Source organism: Ambystoma mexicanum, chromosome 3q (assembly GCF_040938575.1).
Source record: "Ambystoma mexicanum isolate Mex_15411 chromosome 3q, UKY_AmexF1_1, whole genome shotgun sequence".
NCBI lineage: Eukaryota > Metazoa > Chordata > Amphibia > Caudata > Ambystomatidae > Ambystoma > Ambystoma mexicanum.
The window spans coordinates 103,018,041-103,037,541 of NC_090926.1; the positions used below are offsets into that span (position 1 = coordinate 103,018,041).

Sequence of the window (19,501 nt, forward strand, 5' to 3'; positions counted from 1 at the left end):
AAGGCCGAGGACCTCGAAGAAAAGCCGTCCGAAGGCGCAAATGCATGGTCACCATCCAAAACCAGTGCATTCTCATGACCATCGACACAGGCGCTTCGGTGAACGTCATGCCCGAAAGCATCTTCCTGACTCTAAGTCCTCCACCAGAGCTGAAAAGCACAGACACTCTGTTGTATGCATACGGCTGTCGAAAGCCCCTGCCGGTGATTGGCAGGTTCCGCACCACGCTGGAACACGGAAAAAACAGACTATGGTCCAAGGTCTATGTCGTGAAGGCAGGTATTGAGAGCCTCCTGAGTGGGGACGCAGCAGAGGACTTGGGAGTGGTCCAATTCATCTGCCATGTCAACGAAGACAAGGAAGTGGAGCAGATGCTGAGCCAATACCCTGACTTGCAAGAGGGAATAGGCTGTCTAAAAGGCAAAACCATCAAACTTCATATTGATGAAACCGTGCAGCCGAAAGCCGTCAGGCACCGAAGAACGCCATTCCACATGAGAGAACAAGTGGAGCAGGAACTCAAGGCACTGGAAGAAGCGGGCATCATTGAGGAGGTCACAGGGCCCACACCGTGGGTCTCCCCAATGGTGGTGACACGGAAGCCTAAGCAGCCTGGAAAGGTGCGGATCTGCATAGACATGCGTCTCCCCAACACTGCCATTAAAAGAGAACGCCACATAACCCCAACAATCGACGAGATCGTGGCTGACCTCACAGGATCAAGCATATTCTCAAAGATTGATCTCAAGGCGGGGTATCATCAACTCAAACTCCCCAGAGACTCTCGCTACATTACAACGTTCTCAACGCATTTGGGGCTGCGGAGATACAAGCGCCTAAGTTTCGGAATATCGTCTGCTGCGGAGGTATTCCAGCAAACCATCCAAGAGGTCATCCGGGGCATCCCTGGTGTCCTCAACGTGAGCGATGATATTCTGATTCACGCCCCAGACAAAGAAACGCACATCAAGAGGCTTCACGCTTTACTGGGCCGACTACAAGAAGTTGGGCTCACAATACACCGGGAAAAGTGCGAGTTCCTCAAGTCGGAGATCACCTTCTTCGGGTACAAGTTTGGCAGCACAGGCATCTCCCCTGACCCGCAGAAGGTCGCAGACATTCAGGCGGCAAGCCCACCGATGACCCCCACAGAAGTGCGCAGTTTCTTAGGCATGGCCACCTACTGCGGGAGGTTCATCCGAAACCTGGCCACACTATCTGAGCCGCTGCGGGAACTCACCAAGGCCAACGTCAAGTGGGAGTGGGGGCAGAAATGCCAGGACTCGTTCGAAAGCATCAAGGACTCTCTCTCCGCCGACACCAAGATGGCCTACTATAGCACCGAGCTGCCCACAGAACTGTTCGTGGATGCCAGCCCTGTGGGGCTCGGAGCCATCCTAATGCAAGTCACGAAGGAAGGGGAGAAGAGACCGATAGCATATGCATCGAGAGCCCTCACAGAGACCGAACAAAGGTACTCGCACATCGAAAAGGAGGCCATCGCCGTGCTGTGGGGGTGCCGGCATTTTCACCTCTACTTATATGGGCGTCATTTCACGACGATCACAGACCACAAGCCCCTACTACCCATTTTCATGGGAACATCAGCACACCCTCCGGCACGGATCACCAAGTGGTTATTGCACCTCCAGCAATATGACTTTGATCTCATCTACCAACCGGGCAGCGGAAACCCGGCGGACTTTCTCTCCAGGCATCCCCGAGAGGCCACTCAACAAGAGATCCAAGTAGCTGCAGAGACGGAGGAACACCTATGCCAAGTGGTGCGCGCAATGAGGCCCAAGGCGGTGAGCATCGAGGAAATCGAGGCGGAAACGCACAAGGACCCGTGTTGTGACTTGGTGAAAGATGCCATCCTGTCCGGTGACTGGAAGACCTTCATGAGACACACGCACAACAGAACAGCGGACGCAAAAGGGTTTTTGTCTGGCATATTCACAGTACGACAAGACTTGTCAATCACGGAAGGTGGACTAATACTACGAGGAAACCGCATCGTAATCCCTCTCAAACTACAAGACAGGATAGTGGCCCTAGCGCATGAAGGACACCAAGGACTGGTAAGGACGAAAGCCCGCATTCGGCACCGGGTATGGTTTCCCCAGATCGAGGAGCGGGTCGAGACACTCGTTAGCACGTGCCTATCCTGTCAGATAACGGGGGCCCCGCCAGACCCGGAACCCATCATATCAGCTGAACGGGGCCGCTCTCGCTGGGAGGCCATCAGCATTGACTTTTGCAAGCTAAGGGAGGGCCTCCACCTGTTGGTGGCCGTCGATGATCACTCCCGATACCCGGAAGTTGAGGTAGTTGAATCTACAGCAGCTGAAGTGGTCATTCCGGCCCTAGAGAAAATGTTCGCAACTCACGGGCTACCCATCTCAATCAAAAGCGACAATGGGCCACCGTTTACGGGAGAGGATTTCAAAAAGTATCTACAGGAACTCAATGTTAAATATCATCACATCACTCCAAGACACCCCCAGGCAAATGGGGACGTAGAACGGTTTATGAGAACTATCAACAAGGTGCTCAGGGTGTCCAAGGCTAACGCCAGCCCCTGGAAGGTTGACCTCTTCCGGTTCCTCCGGAACTACCGGGTCACGCCCCACAGCTCAACCGGCATACCGCCAGCGGACCTCATGTTCGGCACAGTCATTAGATCTTCGATCCCGCATCACCCTAGCAGAAACCCGGACGCGGTCAACGAGGAACGCACAGAAAGGAGGAGAAGGGATGCTAACGCACACATGAGCGGCAAGCGGAGAGCGAGGCCGTCCCATCATCAAGTGGGTGACCAGGTCATCATGCTACGAAACCCCTCCAAGTCAAAACTTGACACCAGGTACGAAGAACTTCCATGGACCGTCAGAAACCGGCATGGAACCATGGTAACTGTGACACGAGGACGCCGCCAAGTGACTAGAAATGCGTCATGGTTCAAGGCCATACCCCGTACCCTATGGACCGATAAGGAGGGCCATCGGGAACGCGAGGACACTCCTCCCAGCGAAGAAGAGCCGGAGGCCATCCCTGAGGAGAAAGGAGCGGGGGATGGAACCTGGGAGCCGGTGGATGCACCCGGCCTCGAGGACCTGAACAGCGAAAACGAACCAGAGCATGAAGCAAGGGGGAGTGGCCCCCGCGAAGGGCGATACCGGCTGAGAACAACGACGAGACCGCCAGCCAAGCTAAGTGACTATGTGTGGTAACGGGTGCCATGAACCCCATGGCAGGGTGGCTGCGTGTTGAGGACTGGAAGCTTATGTTGGACTTTGCCGTTGTTTGGCAGTTAGTGTGATGTTTTTGTTTGTTTTATAATAAAGGAGGAATGTTGAGTTCCGCCCTGCGTACCGCTACGCGGTGACGCAGGGCGTCCTAAATAAAAGCCCCGCCCCCGCGTTCGGGAGGCAGTTCCGGGGCCGACCAGCAACCTGTGTGGGTGCATCGTCATTTCGCTCCCGCTGGAGCTGCGCACCAGGCCGCGCGGCCTGCTAACATTCTGTCAGCCCCCGCGCACAGGCCGAGGGCTGACGACATAACAGTGTCCATTCAGCGCAGCGATGACCACGTGACTGTGCCGCTGTTTGTGATTGGAAGCTTGACTTCGGTCGCTGATTTTGGAGTCCTGCTCTGGGGTCTTTCCTAACCTCTTATTTTGCGTGTGAAGCTTCCTTGAAGGGTTGCGTTGCTGTAGTGTAGATCTACACGCCCCCTCCAATGTGCACGGGGCCGGGGTTTGCTGTTGCCAACCCTGGCTATAGTGCCGTCATCCACGCTGTGCACGAGGGGCGGCCAGGCGGGCAAATGCACATGTAGTGAAAGCGAACATTTGCGGTAGACTTGTTTATTGCAACCTGCTGTTCCGTTTGTATTCTTGGTGGGAATGGGGCCCGGGGTGGGCTGCAATGAGGGGGACGCCGGGCTGTGCAGACTGAGCGGTTACTGAGCTGATGCGCAGCGGTGCCCCTGAGAATCACGTGCATGGCTTGTGTGCAGTGAGAGTGACTGGGACAGGGGAGCAACGACAGCTCTACACTACACGGAGCTCTTGGTACCATACCCTAAACCAGAGCAGCTAGGTTACATGCAGGGCAGTCAAGACACCATGCAGGTGGATTTAGCCCCTCCGCCACCCATTGTGTTTAAAGGAATACAAAAAATAATAATCGGATCCACTGCAAACAGGGGTGGAGGTCTAGAAAAGATCTGGGGCTGTGCTAATTTCGGGACTGTAGAGACACAGGGCTAGTTTACAGCCTTTTGGCTGTAGTCCCTGAACTTCAAGGTTAACCTCTAGATATATAGCACCTTTTTCAATTTTAATATTCTGACTGAACAAAACCACCTGGCCTATATATGTCAGTAAACAAAAACAATTGGCCCAGATATGTGATGTCGTCAGTGACGTTTGTGATGTCATCTTTGATGTCCTGGGTGTTAGTCTGAGCAGTGCACGGTGGTGGCGCAAATTATGGTGGCTTAGTTTACTATAACTGGCAAATTTCTGAGGTTTTCTGGTTTTACTAGCAACCATAACGTCCCTTTAACAAAGGTGTTTCTTTGAATTTCATAGGTTTTTATTAGTACAACTTGACCATGACGTCCCTTTAACGTTTTTTCAGGGAATTTCATGGGCTTTTACCAGTGCGTGCTATTTTCCTACAATTTACTAATATCATACTTACCCAATATAGCAATATTTTTGTCCAATTTACAAAGTGTCATCGTAAAACGCTGCCATTTCCCACCTTCTAAAACCCTTTTTAACACTTCTATACACTTTTTGCAACTAGTTTCGCATCTGTAGATGTCTACGAACATCTGATTTCATTGCGGACCTTCCGGACAGTGCTACATGACCATACGCTGGCGCGCGGCATGACGTGTCTGAGAACCCTTCCGCACTTCACAATAACAACCGTGCCTTACGGGCAGTTCAGAACTGCATTTTCTACTGATCTAGGAACTTTCAACTTCAAAATTTCCATTGCACAGCTCCAACACCTATTGCCACTCATTATTCATTTACAATCTAGTACACAGTAGATACTAATTATCTGAAAATGGCATCCGCTAATGCCATCCCTCCTCCCCAAGAGCCACCACCACTGCTGTAATCAAGGAGCACGAGAAACACTGCCCCCTACCTTAGAAATAACACACGCGCAACATTTTCCCCTGTTCACCTACCCCTCCATATTAGTGTTTGGTGCCTCTTCCCTCATTTCCCTCCCCACCTTTCGTTCTTAGCTCTCCTGCCAAAAAAAGAAAATGCATCCAAAAACAATAAAAGAAATGTTCCTTTAGGAACCACCTTTCACAGTTAAAAAATAGAACTAAAAAAAACGTATAGACTCCATCTACTTTATATTTCTCAGTAAAGTACATAGACTCAATAAGATTTTCCAACATTTCCATTTGCATTTTGTGTTATACTAATGGGAATATTGTGGCGTTCATCCTCCGGTCCAGGAACTGGAGCGATGGATACAGGCCCAGCAGCCCAAGTTTTCAGCCCAAGCGAAGCGAGGGTGGATAACGAGGTCTCTGGACCATTATCCCCCCATTCCAGCCCCTGTAATGGGGGGGGTGAAGGCCTTTAGCACCCTAGGTTCCCAAAGCAGGAATCTGGGATGCTTTGGCATCCCGGTGTAGAAAGGAAAATCCTTTTCCAAGATGGCCACCATTGAAAGGGAAGGGAGGGTTCCATACAGGGTCCCTCTTCACTTTCCATGGTAGTCTGCAGAAGGCAAAAAGAGAACTCCGACCATATTACCACAAGCACATTTTTCTTTTCAAATCTATCCCAATTTCGAATAACTTTACCACACAGCCAGTCCCAGGTGGACATGGCCAATTTAACACCATGTTTTGTCCCTCGTGGTCATGGACAGTAGCCAGATTGTCCAGATCATGACCTTATTCCATGACCCGCACAATCTGGCCACTGCCCATGGCCACCAGCTACACCTCAGACACCAAAGGTATATCACTATTTTTTTTGTATCTACATTATGACACTTGTCAAAATATAAAACACATGCACATTTGCAAAACCATGCTTTCAGGTGCTCCTTACACGAGTTTGCTGGAAATCCACCCATGTTTTATTTTTTCAAAAGTGTCAAATGTATGTTAATGTTAAAGGACATTTGTACCGCGCACTATCACCACCGAAGTGGTCCCCTCGCGGCTCTGAAAAAGGGGAGGAGAGGGGGTGGGTTAGTGTGAATAAGCTGGAAAAGTGCAAGAGAGCAGTGATGTGCTGTTGGCAGCCTCAGCCCAGTGGGTCTGTTGGCTGAGCTTGGGGTGTTTTATGGTCCGTAGTCCTCGTGTGCTGTTGTGCAAGTCTGTGTGGTTTGTTTTGTTGTTGCATTGTTGTAAAGTTTGTGTGAATTGCTGCATTTTAGGCTTGTAGTTGTGTTTGGTTATAGTTTGAGAGGTGTATGCAGAGGGATGAAATTGTTAGTTGGTTGGTTGGTTAGTTGGCATTGCTGTCCTTGCAATTGTGAGATTCCATCTAGGTGCGGTACATGCTAACAGTCACATTTCTATCTAGATGCGACGCAAGCTAAAGTTCAGAATTCCATACTAGTGTAGTGTCATGTCCCATCATGATGTACGACTCCTAGGGAGAATTCTCATAAATGTGCCAATTCCCTCTACCCTAGAGCCCCTCAGCTCCCTTGCTAAACCTTGGGACTTTGAACTTTCATTTCACTGTGTTTTCTGTGTTTGTTTCTTTTGATTGTGGAGTTTTAGACAACTCCATAGGCATCATCCCTTCATGTGTGCCACACAGCACCCTCAGGTTTAAATACCTTCTCTGGGATAAACCACTGCTTCCCAGAGAATGCAAAGCTAAATTGGCTTTACTAGTGTTTTTAAATTCCTAGATCCAGCACACCCTGTCTTACAACAGAGTGCTGGAGGGGATACCTAGTGTCCCAGGAGTCTAGAAACTCATGTAGCAGTCAAATTAATGGCTGGTGGCAGTGGTATTACCATGATCTTTCCCGACCGCAACCTATTCGTAGCTCCGGTAGCTAAAATCCACCGGAGCCATGTTTCTCAAGATGGCGTCTGAGCCCGCTCTGTAAAAACATTGCCCGGTCTTTTTTTGCCATTTCTTTTGGTAAAGGTACTTCTAGTCTTTGTCTCTGCACGCCAAACCAGGTTTGGTCCCCCCTTTCCATCGCCCTTGGCGGGCTCCAGGACCGAAGACCGCCTCCGGCGCCTAAGTGTCCGGTGTGGGCAGGAAGCGAGGGAGGTGCCCGAAACTCCCTGTGCTTAGTCTCCTAGGAGACCCGAATGCACTCTGGCATGACTGGTTGCTTGACTGTCCGCAAGGACAGTTACCCTGATGGGTGAGCAGCAACCAGGCTGGAATGAATGGGAGGAAACTGGATAAAAGGCAAGTCTCTGGGCTTGGAAGGCAGAGTCAACCACTGGAACGAGAGAACCGAAGACGAGTTGAAGGAAGACGACTGCTGCAACTCCTGGACCGTTAGTGTGCCCGGTAAAGCTCTGCTGCAGGTCCGAATCACTGAAACTCATCTCGACAGAGAAGCCCCTTCAAGGACGACTTCTTCCTTTGAGTTGGTAGGACCAATCAACTCGTACGCCACCTGGAAACCATTCTCTGAGCTGGTTAGGTATAACCATTGCACATACAATCGTCCTATAACCTAGCGCCCACTTGGGAAAAATCCATTCAGACCTTACAAAAACATTTGTATCTAGATCTATAATCTTTCTGCAAACCTTTGTGTAGATTCGTCAAATTGCACCTCATTTATAAGCCTTTACCTTATTTTGACATACGCACCCCTCTAGTTTGGCCCCCTCTTGACAGATTCCAACCAAAGTTTGCAAACCCATTCGGGATCAGGTCAGGAATATCATTGAAAAATCACACAGTTTCATTAAGTGGCGCAAGTTATAAGCCATCCAAGAACTGCTCCCGAACGGTTCGTGGTGAAAAACACCAGTTTTTTTGCTTCTTGCAGCCATATTCCATTCCATCCCATCCTCCCCTCCCCAGAGATTATTTGATAAGTTTGACAAGTGCAATGTTGTGTTTTTTTTACCGGCCGCTGTCTGCAAATCCAAGATGGCGGGCGTTGCCAAAAATCTGACGTACCTCACGCTTCACTCCAACCAATCAGCGAACACGTCGTGTGTCTGCAGACATGACGCAAGCCGGTTATCCAATCGGTGTCCTGTCTGCAGAGCAGACTTAGATATCACTAATCTTTTTAGATGTACTTTTTTGCTCATTTTAAAAAAGATGGGACGGATATTCACCAAATCTACAAAAGCACGCTTTTGGGACTAAGCCGCTGCTCCTACTGCAAATTTGGTGAAAATCCGTCCAGCGGTTTGGGCTGTAGTCACGACCGAAATCTTTTCTCCTTTGAGTCTAATGGGGGGAAAAAAAATAATTTTGGGACAGCCCCCTCCCCCCCTTATAAATTTGTCCTTGACCAAATCTCACCAAACTTTGCAAAACAAATTCAGAGTGGGCCATATACTTGCAAAGTTTGTTGAGGATTCGTCCAGGGAGAGCGAAGTTATGAGCCGCCCAAAAAGTGCTCTTCCTATGAGATGAGCAACTTAACCATAACTACTTGGGCGCTACCGCAGGCCATGTAAAATATATAATCTTTTCTTTTATTTTTTTTTTACTGTCCCTATACTTCTATCATAAAAAAAAAAAAAAGTTCCGGAATGGTTTACTGTTAAAATAAGTGTAGGAAGAAGTTTAAACGTGCACTGCACTGAACATTCCCTTAAACAGCAGGTGAGTTTGGGGGTTTGGATTGCACATGGGAGGTGGTGTGGTGATGGAATTTGTGGGGGGGGGGGTCAGGCCAGTAGGGAACATAGTTCCACTCCTTCTTTTTGTACACTTCGACCACTGGCTGTATTCTTCCCTTGCTGGCAGAGGACCAAGTGAGATTTGCAGTTGAGGGGAGGAGACATGCAGAAGTTGGGAGCGGTCAGAGGTGGAAAATCAGAAGTGTGGAAGGCCATCAGTCAAGTGATGCAAAGCACACCCCAAGTATTTTATGTATATTACTATACACACAGGAGGAACAATACTCTTTTGATTACAAAATTACATACAATAGATAAGAAAACAGATTGGGAAGCAGTGAGCGTCTCACAATGGGGCGAGTTTGAGGGTCATTCTTGTGGACCAGGTTGTGGAGGGGAGTAAATGGAACAGTCACTGGGGGCAATACATAAGTGGACATGCATAGATGAAGGACAACCAACATTGGACGTTTTTAAGTGCAGGTAGGCCGTACGGCCAGCTGTTCTTGGGATGTGACTGATGGGTGAAGTGCTCAAGTGGAGGTGCAGAGGAAGTGAGGGACAGAGGCAGGTTGGAGGCAAGGGGAAAACTGTTAGCTAGCAGGTAGATGAGAGGTAGGTTAAGAGGATAACTCTGAGGTGAGGAGGTAGGTTTTAAGTTTGATTTTGAATACATTCGTGTGTAACGTTTCTTGATGTCCACGGGAAGAGTATTCCATGCAAGTGGAGCAAGAAGAGAAGGAGCGGAAGCGAGGGGAAGCGCTAGGAGGACAAGGAGCCGCAAGGGAAGTTGAGGCAGAGCAGAGATTGAGAAGGCTTGTAGAGATGGATAGATGCAGTGGTGCCTTACCATGGATATATTTGTGAACCGGCAGAAGACATTTAAATCTGGCCTTGTTTGGTATCAGCAGCCATGCAGCCTGGTGACGGTACGAGGAAGTAGGTGTGAAGCGAGGGAGTTGAGTCCTGGTAGAAAAGTTAATGATCTTGTTGAGATCCTGAGTACGTTTGAGTTGTTAATTCTGTCTAGACTAACCGATAATAGAAACATATTTTCGGGTTTAAAATCATTACATAGGCAGTCATAGTTCGTGCCTGATACTTGCTTTTTCCCCCATGTTAAATGAATTTGTACCACGCACCGTCACCAACGGAATTGGTCCCCAGGCGTTCTGGTGGAGCTGTAAACGATAAGGTGAGATGGGTTAGTAAGGTGAAGAGGGAGTAGGATTTGTATTTGTATTTATTTTATTTATAAAGCGCAGCCAGGCCCAGGGGCATACAGGCGCATAAGTTAGATCTGGTTACAGTTGCAATTGAAAGCAGTGCATAAGGGTTCCGTTACATTGCAGTTACAGGTGGGTACAAACTTAGTCATGCAAATGCATATATACATAGTCTAGTATAAGTACATTAATTACAAAGTGTACCAGTGACAGTCGATCATGCAGGGATCAGGCAGTTAGGCTGTCATAGAGTCCATGTTGTGAAGCCAACACTTCGTGTTATGTTTAAATAGGTTAAATGAAGGTTCTGCTCGCAAAGGCGCAGGTATTGTGTTCCATAATTTGGAGGCTTATACAGGGAAGCTAGCACCACCCGAGTTATGAAGTTTAAATCTCGGTATGGACATAGTGTTAGCTTGTGCTGCTCTAAGTGGTCTTGAAGAAGTGTGAGGTGTAAGTTGGTTGGTGAGGTAGGCTGGTGCAAGGTTGGCCCTGGCTTTATGTGAAAGGGCCAGAGTTTTAAGGGATATTCTGTGCTTGACTGGAAGCCAACGTAGTTTGCGTCTGGTCTCCGAGATGTGCATTTTTTTGGGGATGTTGAGGGCAGCTCTGATGGCATTATGGAGTGGTGTTCTGTTGGCAGCTTCAACTCGGTATACACCGGGTGCTGAGCTTTGGTGCGGGTATTGGATCGGTGTCAGTCCGCGTGTGCTGTTGCTCCGGCTTATGTGGTGTTGCAGTGTTGTGAAGTGCATGCGGCTTGTTGTGCGAGAGATGGTTGTGTGAGTTTTTTGAGTGAGATAATTATGCAGAGTTTGAGCTTATATTGGTTAGTGGATTACCTGACCTTTAGCATGCTCACATTCAGTTTTGTCTAAGTGGGGCACTTGTTGACCTCCACAATCCTTTCTAGATTGGCGCAGGCTAATATTCACAAATCTATCTAAGTGTGGACATGAAGTAAGTACTCCAGTGATAAGGGAGGATAACTCTGGGTCAGCACGCTAGCCCTGGAAACATGACGACGCTGAGCAGCACGGGTTCAGTACCCAGTCCCAGTCCCGCCTGGCATTAAGCACAAAATAAGAAACCGGTTACTTTTTTTTATTTTTGTGCCTTCACCTTGTGGACCACTCCGCCACAGCAGAATAAATACAGCCAGGATAGCACTGCATACAGTGCTGTCGCCAGCTCTTTAGTGTCCTGCCTTTGTGTCTTCTTGCCTGCAAGTGTGACACCCTATCCTTGGTTGTCTGCTTGGTGTTCCCCAGTGTGCTTAACATAACCTTTTTCTGTTGCAGGGATCAAAGAGTGGTATACCTTGGAGACGATAATTCCATTGCCCTGACTTTTCATGCCAGAAATGAGGGCGAAGGGGGAGCATACGAGGCAGAGCTGTATGTGATGCTTCCCCCTGAAGCTGATTACAGTGGCATTGTACGAAATAATGAGGTGAGCAATCTAGGTTGTGGAGGTAAAATGCGCCCCTTTTCTCGTTTTTCTAGCCTTTCCCATGGTTGCTGGTCCTCTCTTTATTGGAGGCCTGCTGTGCAATGGGCCTTATTAAAAAGGGGATACGACTGTTACTGTGGAAGATCCGATGCACATCTCACTTTCCCAATCTGGGGAGAACATTGTGCATATTCGGGGTCCTCCTTTGAGGTGCTGGTTCCCAGCCCTGGGAATTTGGCATTTGTTGTGGAAGTTTGCTTCTCAGTCTCTGGTGTACAATGTTGTTTGTTGGGAGTTCAGGCCATTCTGATGCACTGCTGTCTATCTTCCAGAGTCTTTCCGAAGTGACCTGCCATTATGAGAACAAGACGCACTTGATCTGTGATCTGGGGAATCCCATGAAGTCTGGAACAAGCGTGAGTACGACTCGATACTGTTTGGGCACGCGTTTGCGAGAGTGGTGGCATGCTAGCCATTGCTCGCGAGGGGTCCCTGAAGTCCTGGTCCCATACTTTATCCCATCACCAAGCTGTGGGTCCAGGGGCTGCCTTGTTTAGAAAGGATTCATTCAGAGTAAGGTCCGGCTCACTTCTATGAAATGCTCCTCTGTCCAGGGACATGAACTCACCAGGACTTTGAGCACCTTGGCCTTTGAGTCACACCAGGAATTCTTGGAATCGGCGCTTCCGTTCAACCTAGGCTAGTCTCTTAATTTTATATTTTCGTTCTGATGGGTGTGCAGAGACCTTTAAACTGTGACCTTGGCAGTTGCTCCCATCTTGGGTGCTTGTGTTGCGGGATGGGTTGGCTTTGCCTTCCTGGTCTGCGTAAATGTATTCTTGTGTTGTGTAGGCCTATAAGAAGATTCCATGGTCTTCAAATGAAGAAATAATCTCTCCTTGAAATGGTGTTATACACTTTCTTTTTGGCCAGTGCTACAAGCTGTGGTTCTCGGGGGTAGTTTGACTTTGTTTTGCGCTGTGGGTGTCTACTGGTGGGTCCCAGCCATTGATCCACCTTTGTATAGATCTTAAAGCCCTCGGTCCATATGCAGACAATCACTCTACACTGAAATGGGCACCTGCACCCACCTGCAGGCTGGCCCACATCCCTCGGTTCTCCTCTGGTCAGGCTTTTACACGGCAAATGCACTTCAGCCCCTCCCCCACCCTACATCCCACACCCCACATTATATGGACTGAGCTCAAGACCTGTGTTGAAATTAACGTGATTTCTGGGACCTTTTGCATTCCTTCTCAGAACACTCAAACCCTCTCTACCAGGTATAAGGTATTAATATCCCCAACAAAAATATCGCCGTTCGTATGGCCGTTTGGTTCGCCATAGGCGATATTTCTATTGGGGATATTATGTGGGAGCAGGGGTTGCGGGGGTGTCCCCCGCACATTAAAAAATGATGCGGGGGTTGCGGGGTGTCTCCCGCACATTAAAAAATGATGCAGGGTTTGCGGGGGTGTCCCCCGCAGGGTCCCTTGTGAATTTCGCCGCAAAAATATGGCGATATTTTTGTGGCGGAATTATCACATGGAACCCTCTGCCTGTACTCTTTGCTTTAGGCCTCCTGTACCCTTCACCTAGGGTCCCTAGAGCCCCCTTCATTGGGGAACCGGCCATCTGTCCTCCTGTACACTACACATTCTGCCAACGCTTCCATCTGTAAACCAGCTGTGAGCACAAACTCCTGGGCAGGCTGGATTCCAGGGGTGCATTTGAGCCTGACTTATTGTCTCGTTACTTCCAAGGTTTATTTGAATTTATGTCAATCTTTAATATCTTTCGTCCTTCTCGGTCTCCTGCTCTACTGCTCATGCTCTAGTCAATTACCCCCTGTGACCTGTTTCTTCCATTACAGTTCTCATCCTCTTTATTTTGCACCCTGGGGGCTCTTGCATAGTCAGTCTCTCTCGGTGTTTGTTTTTCACTTCTCCCTACAACTTTGACATCCCCCCTTTCAACCACTTCTCCACTTTCTCTGGTCACCTTGTTTATCCCTTCAGTCCTCTGCATGAATTATCCCTTTATCCTTCTGACACTGTATAAACCCCCCATGCACCCTCTGCACTATCTCTTTAAGCCTTCCCATTATTTGACCAATTTTCCTTTGTCTCCTTTTGTTTCTCTGTTCCCCTTATGCATTACCCTCATTACTGATTCTCATTCCTGACTATATATCTTTCACTGCTCTCCATTTTCTGCTGTTCTCCTCTTTACCCCGTCTGATTCTTTTCTCCCGCTTTCCAATCCCATGATACCTTTTTGCATCACCCTCCTTCTCTACCCATTCTGTATTGTGCTTTTTACTCCTTCGGCTTGTCCCTTCTTTCTCAGTCATGCTCTCCCAGTTGTATTTTCCTGCCCACTTATTCACACTCCTTATCTGTCTTCCTTTTCTGATTCTCTGTTCGTCTTTGTGCATCCCTTTTTTTTTTTTCTTTTTAGAATTCTGTTAGCATCTTTACCCCAACTGTTCATTTAGGTTTCCTTTTTAGCCTCACACTTGCCTTATGGCAATGCCCCTCGTCATTCCTATTTGATTTTCTTCTCCATTTCTAAACCACTATCATGCTTTTCTCTCCCTCTCATCTTTACTTCTGCCTCTTATTTATCCTTTGCTCCTCTGCTGATCCCTCACCCTCGTGCTGCTGTGTCCTCCTTTCTTTCGACCCTGTTGTTTCCTTGTGTTGCACTTGCGCCAAATTAATTTTGCAAATCCCCCTGCAGGTGAGAGGTGGCCTTCGCTTCACTGTGCCCAAGCTTCAGGACTATAAGAAGCAGGTCCAGTTTGACTTCCAGATCCGCAGGTAAAGTGCTTCTGGCTCATGGGGAGGGGCAGTGGAAAGGGGAATGAGTGGAAGACCCAATACTCGGACTTAATCCAAAGACTGGGCAGGTTCCTCACTGATGGTCATGTGTTGCGAAGCATTCCACTGCTCCCTAAACAGCAGGAGGTGGAAGCTATCTCAGCAACTTCCTTCCTGTCGCCCTGCTGAGGGAACAGTGATGCACGCATGTCTGCCTGGGCGGAAGAGGAGGGCAGATGCCCATGGGCCTGTTTCTTGCGGGGAGCGTTTGTCTGACTTTTGGGGCGTGAAGTTAGCTGTTGTGCAACTGAACTGCAGCGTTGCACATATCCTATACTGTCACTAGACTGGATGTTCTACTTGCAATCTTGTTCTCAAGCTGCACATGGATCTATACTTATGGCCTTGCTATCACTTTTACAAGTCCACCCTCCTTAGAATGGCGGGCTTTGCCCAAGGAGTTGGATCAAAGGCTTGTTACTATTCCCATGGACCATGCAGCCTGTTCCCAGTGTGAAGTAAGCAAAGTGAAAATTGAGTGCGGAACCACTGATTGACCATTAGTTAAAGGTTGTCTGGCACCTGATGATTGAGTAGGGTAGAGGGTTGCAAGTGGACCGTTTCTGTTGGTCATTGGTGCGCAGCAAATCAAAAGTTGATCTGGACATACCCGTTGACCCATCATGTTTCTTTATGCAGCAAGAATCAAAACAACTCTAAAAGCGAGATGATCGCTTACTCCATGGATGTACAAGCCTTTGCCACCATGTCTATGTATGGGTGAGTATGTCCTGCGTCCACCTTTTTGGTTTTTCTTTCTTTTTTTTTCTTGTGTACTTCAGTTTGTGACTATTTGCTCCAACGCTTTTAAATTGAGTTGGGTTATTATTGCTTGCCCACAATAGGACACTTAATTCCTTGTACTAAATTTTGTCACCCCCAACCCAACCATTTTATACCTTTGTTGAACTGTCCTTTTTTTAAATTTTAAATTCACTTTTCAACCTGGCATTTATGGTGCAGGGCCTCAAACCCCTAACTGCCAGTGTATGCCATGGCCTATGTCTGAAGGAGGGCGCTCTGGTGCAGATTGCTCATGAAGGGCGATTGAGCACTTGAGCCCTGAAATGAAGGAAAAGCAGGTAGACTGTTTGCGATGTTGGGCAGCCGCGTGTCCAAAGCTTGGTAGGTAGAGTGGAAAATGCTATGTTGTGTTGACGAAGTGACACTGAAAGTACCCTGAAGTCTACATGTGGGTCTGTTCCTACGTGTCCCGCGCATAGAGTGATCTATGTCCAGAGGGGAACCTGGCATGCCCTTGTTTCTATGGTGCATTGGTCAGGGCTGCAATATGGCAGTTGCTTGCACAGGACTACTGTTCTGTCTGAGGAATTCGGTTGCCTTGTGTCAGGAGCTTGGTTAGTGTTGGAACGCAGAGGCTGAGAAGATTAGTGCTGGGATGTTAGCGGTGTGCCTGATGGGCAATTTGGTGGAGTTGCCATGGTGAAGTCTCTCTAGTAGTGCCGAAGGTAATGAGCAACTACGCTAAGCCAAGACATTGGAAACTAACCAAATGGGCCTTTTGAAGAGAGGCCTACATGAAACTACTGCATTTCAAGTCCGTGAAGGGGCACTGGTCTAGCTGCTGCGTTCTATAAGATGTTCCAGTTGTCTAATGTCACTGGCATGATCCATCTTCTGAGTGGGAAGTCTGCAGTTTCTTGCTGCCCATGTGGCAGTACCTTAGCCTCTGTGCCTCTGCAGCTTGCGCAGCTCTGGACAGTAAGCAGATCCTCCTGGCACTATTGCTACTATAAGCTATGGGGTCCCTCTGAGGAACTATATATATATTCAGTGGGCCCTGTTCTGGGGATAGCATTTGTTCCCACGTGTCTCGCCTCCATCTTCAGTCCCAGAGGGGTTTGTGTTACACTCCCATAAATGGTGAGCCAGGTTAGTGGCCTAGTCCAAACCTGCTGGCCTTTAGCTCTTTCCTGATGGTGAGTTGATTCAAGGTTCGTTCCCTGCTGTGTTGTGTAGTGTGTTTCTTAAATATTATTTTCTATCCACTGACCGTATGTTTGAACAAAGGCTGTTCATTGTATGGCTGAGGTTTGGCTTTTTTCTTTATCAGCAAAGGAGCATTTACATTTTTGGCTAATTTCCTGTTGGCCCGGAGTAATAAATGGTATTATGACTAGGAATGTGGCTATTGGAGTTGGAAAGAAAAGCTGGCCCATCCCCACTCCTAAACATTTGGGGCAGTGGTACGTCAAATGGCATGAATATAAGCTGATGTATTTGAAAAGCTTGCCTTATGGCATAAACCTTTTTATGGCAATCATGAGGTGAAGTTCATTTTTTTTAAGGAACGGTTCCTGATTTGTCAAAGATAATGCAACCCCGAGTTCACCTTGGCTCCTGCCATTCTCGCACCCTAATATCTGCCTCCTCCTTGCACCCGGCACATTCTAGGTCTCTTGCTTCCCTTGCAGTCCCTAAGGTTCTGGTAGTCTGTTTTAGCTAACACAATTTGTAGAAGACGTGCTTTTTAAAATGTTATGGAAGCACCTATCCAAGCCACCAAAAATAAATTGCCAGAAATGCAGCCAGCTACAGAAGGGGTGAAACGCACCTTTGCCTTGCTGTCATATTTTGTCTTGACTTTGCAAACGTGCAGTACCTCTTAACAATACAGTGGCAACACTCAATCGTGGTCTGTTCCTGGAAGCCAGCAAAAGCCCCTTTGGGTTGCAATTTCTGTTCAAGGTGCTTTATGTGAGCACCTGCTATTGAAATGATTTTCTGTAACATTGGCTAAATTAAACATGTCGGACTGTAGTCCTTTATCCTTCTTTAAGACAGCCCTGGTGTGTTTCTAACTGCAGTGCCGGCTCCTGGCAGATGCTAGCATCTGCCCATCTTGGGACTTGCTCACAAGATCTATTCTAGTCCATCGCTTCCTTTGTCGGACATGCGCAGTGGTACTGGCAAACCATAGAGTGCCATCCTTCACCCAGAAAGCCCTTTGCCAATTCTGTCTGTTACACCTTGGGAACGGATCACCTGACCTTCTTTTTGTTATTTTCACCCAAGCATCTCCAAACCAGACAGCGTCATTTTCCCACTGTCCAACTGGAAGCCCAATCGAAAGCCTTTGAAGGAGCACGACCTTGGACCAGCGGTCAAACATGTGTACGAGGTGAGTACTTGTGTGTTCTGAATGAAAGTGGATCCTTGGATCTTGCTTTGGACCAAACAAAAACGGGTTTGACTGTTTTCTCACCAGAAGAATGTGTGAATGCAGTGCAAAGTATGACCTTGCAGAATTGGATTAGACTACTTGGGTTCTACCATTTGACTTATCACGAAGACCATAGAGACCACAAATTAATATGGAAAATAAACTATTCAAACAGGTTTGACTTAAGAGTGAGGAAGGAACATTTGAAGCATGTGGCACAATACTCTGAGGTCACTATTATGGCAGTCATGAGGTGACCGCCATAGCACACAGTTCTTCTAGGAGGTGTCCTTGCTACTAAAGGTGGCTCAAGAAGTGGCTGAAGTATTGTGATGTGTTAGCTCTTCATGAGTAACCATAGCTTATGGCAGTATTACCTCTGGGAGCACTTGTTTGCTCACATTAATGAGATTTCAATCTCTAGCACATTAGCACTTTTCTGTAAGGGCAGGGAATCGAGGTTAGTTTGGGGGGGGGAAGGGAATGGAGAATTGCTTTACTTGAGGGTTAACCCAATGCAGACAACCCGAACTAACCCAGCTTGTAACTCTCTGCATACCCACCACCCAAACCAGATCTTCACCACAACACCCAAACTACAGGCACTTTGCCAACTCTCCAACACTCAACACGTACATGAAACACCTGCATACAACCACACACAATGCCAATCGACTAAAACCCCCAGCACACCATGACCAGTTTTTCCGAACTGAAGCCACCAACAGTACATCAAAGCTCTCTTGCGCTTGTGCCTCTCCCACTAACCATTGCAAACACCCTCCTTTTTAGATCTTCCAAAGCACCTGGAGACCATGAAAAATGGCAGCAGTGCAAAGTACAAGTCACAATAACACAACTGCGAACTGAATCCAAGAGAACAATCCATGAATTTGCCCTGTTTAGACAACATATGTGCTAGTGCATATTTATTAGTTTTTCGCCAAAGGTGCACATTTTAGAAGCCTTTTAAAATTGACAGGCTGGATCCTGGTTGCCTTTTTTATAGCTTGAAGAGATGCACAGTTCTGATATGCATGAATGTCTAAGAACCTTCTTTCTCACTTTCTTGCATAGTTTATAAACAATGGACCGAGCACAATCAGCCATGGATTCTTGGATCTGAATTGTCCAATGAAGTTTCATAATGAGTTTGCCATGTACGTGATGGGTTATTCGGTGCAGGGTCTAGCCAACTGCACGTCCAGCTTACCGATCAACCACCTCAATTACCTGGTACGTAATGAGAGAATTGAATTGTGTGACAGTGATTGCTTTAATGAAAAGGAGTGATGGGATGTGTTAAAGGGCAATTGGGGTGGGGGAGTGGGAGTAGTGGAGGAGTGTAACTTTTCCAGGATGACTAGGCAACCATACATGCTCCTCAACTGTAGGGTAAAGTAATTCTGCCATTCTGGCCACTTCTGATTAGTGGTTTGTACTGCTTGTACTTGTTCAACATTTAAACCAAATTATGCATTCAGAAACTTGATCAAACTAAAATTCAATTTGTGGGTCAAGCTTGTTTAGAACATCACCCTGGAAAATTTGACATGAATATCCATTTAGTGTCACTGGTGGCCTAATATCTCACTGCAATCACATATTGTTTTCTTGGCATTAATACGCCCAAAAATTGTGCATTCTGTTTTCCGGTTTAAAAAAAGAATTCTTCTACTTTTAAGATCTTGGACAAACGATGATTGTCCATGTGTTTACCATTGTCTCGACTCCAACTCTCCTTGTTTTCATTCTCCTTGATCTCTCCTCTGCTTTTGACACGATCAACCATTCCATCTTCATAAAACGGCTCTGTGACACCCTCGGCATCACAGACTGGTCACTTGATTGGCTGACCTCTTTTCTCACTAACTGCCCCTCCCAGTTGCAATTGGGCCCTTTCTCCTCCACCT

At 47.6% G+C, this 19,501-nt stretch overlaps 1 protein-coding gene across 1 annotated transcript in view; it reads left to right on the forward strand.

The window, feature by feature from the left end:
- The window catches only part of ITGA5 (integrin subunit alpha 5), a 297,527-nt gene that overhangs the window by 241,070 nt on the left and 36,956 nt on the right, over positions 1 to 19,501 (forward strand). The window contains exons 20-25 of the mRNA XM_069653218.1: positions 11,372 to 11,522; positions 11,855 to 11,938; positions 14,265 to 14,344; positions 15,044 to 15,124; positions 17,441 to 17,546; positions 18,666 to 18,824. Of these exons, the coding sequence (XP_069509319.1) occupies positions 11,372 to 11,522; positions 11,855 to 11,938; positions 14,265 to 14,344; positions 15,044 to 15,124; positions 17,441 to 17,546; positions 18,666 to 18,824 (661 nt within the window). The remainder of the gene's footprint in view (positions 1 to 11,371; positions 11,523 to 11,854; positions 11,939 to 14,264; positions 14,345 to 15,043; positions 15,125 to 17,440; positions 17,547 to 18,665; positions 18,825 to 19,501) is intronic.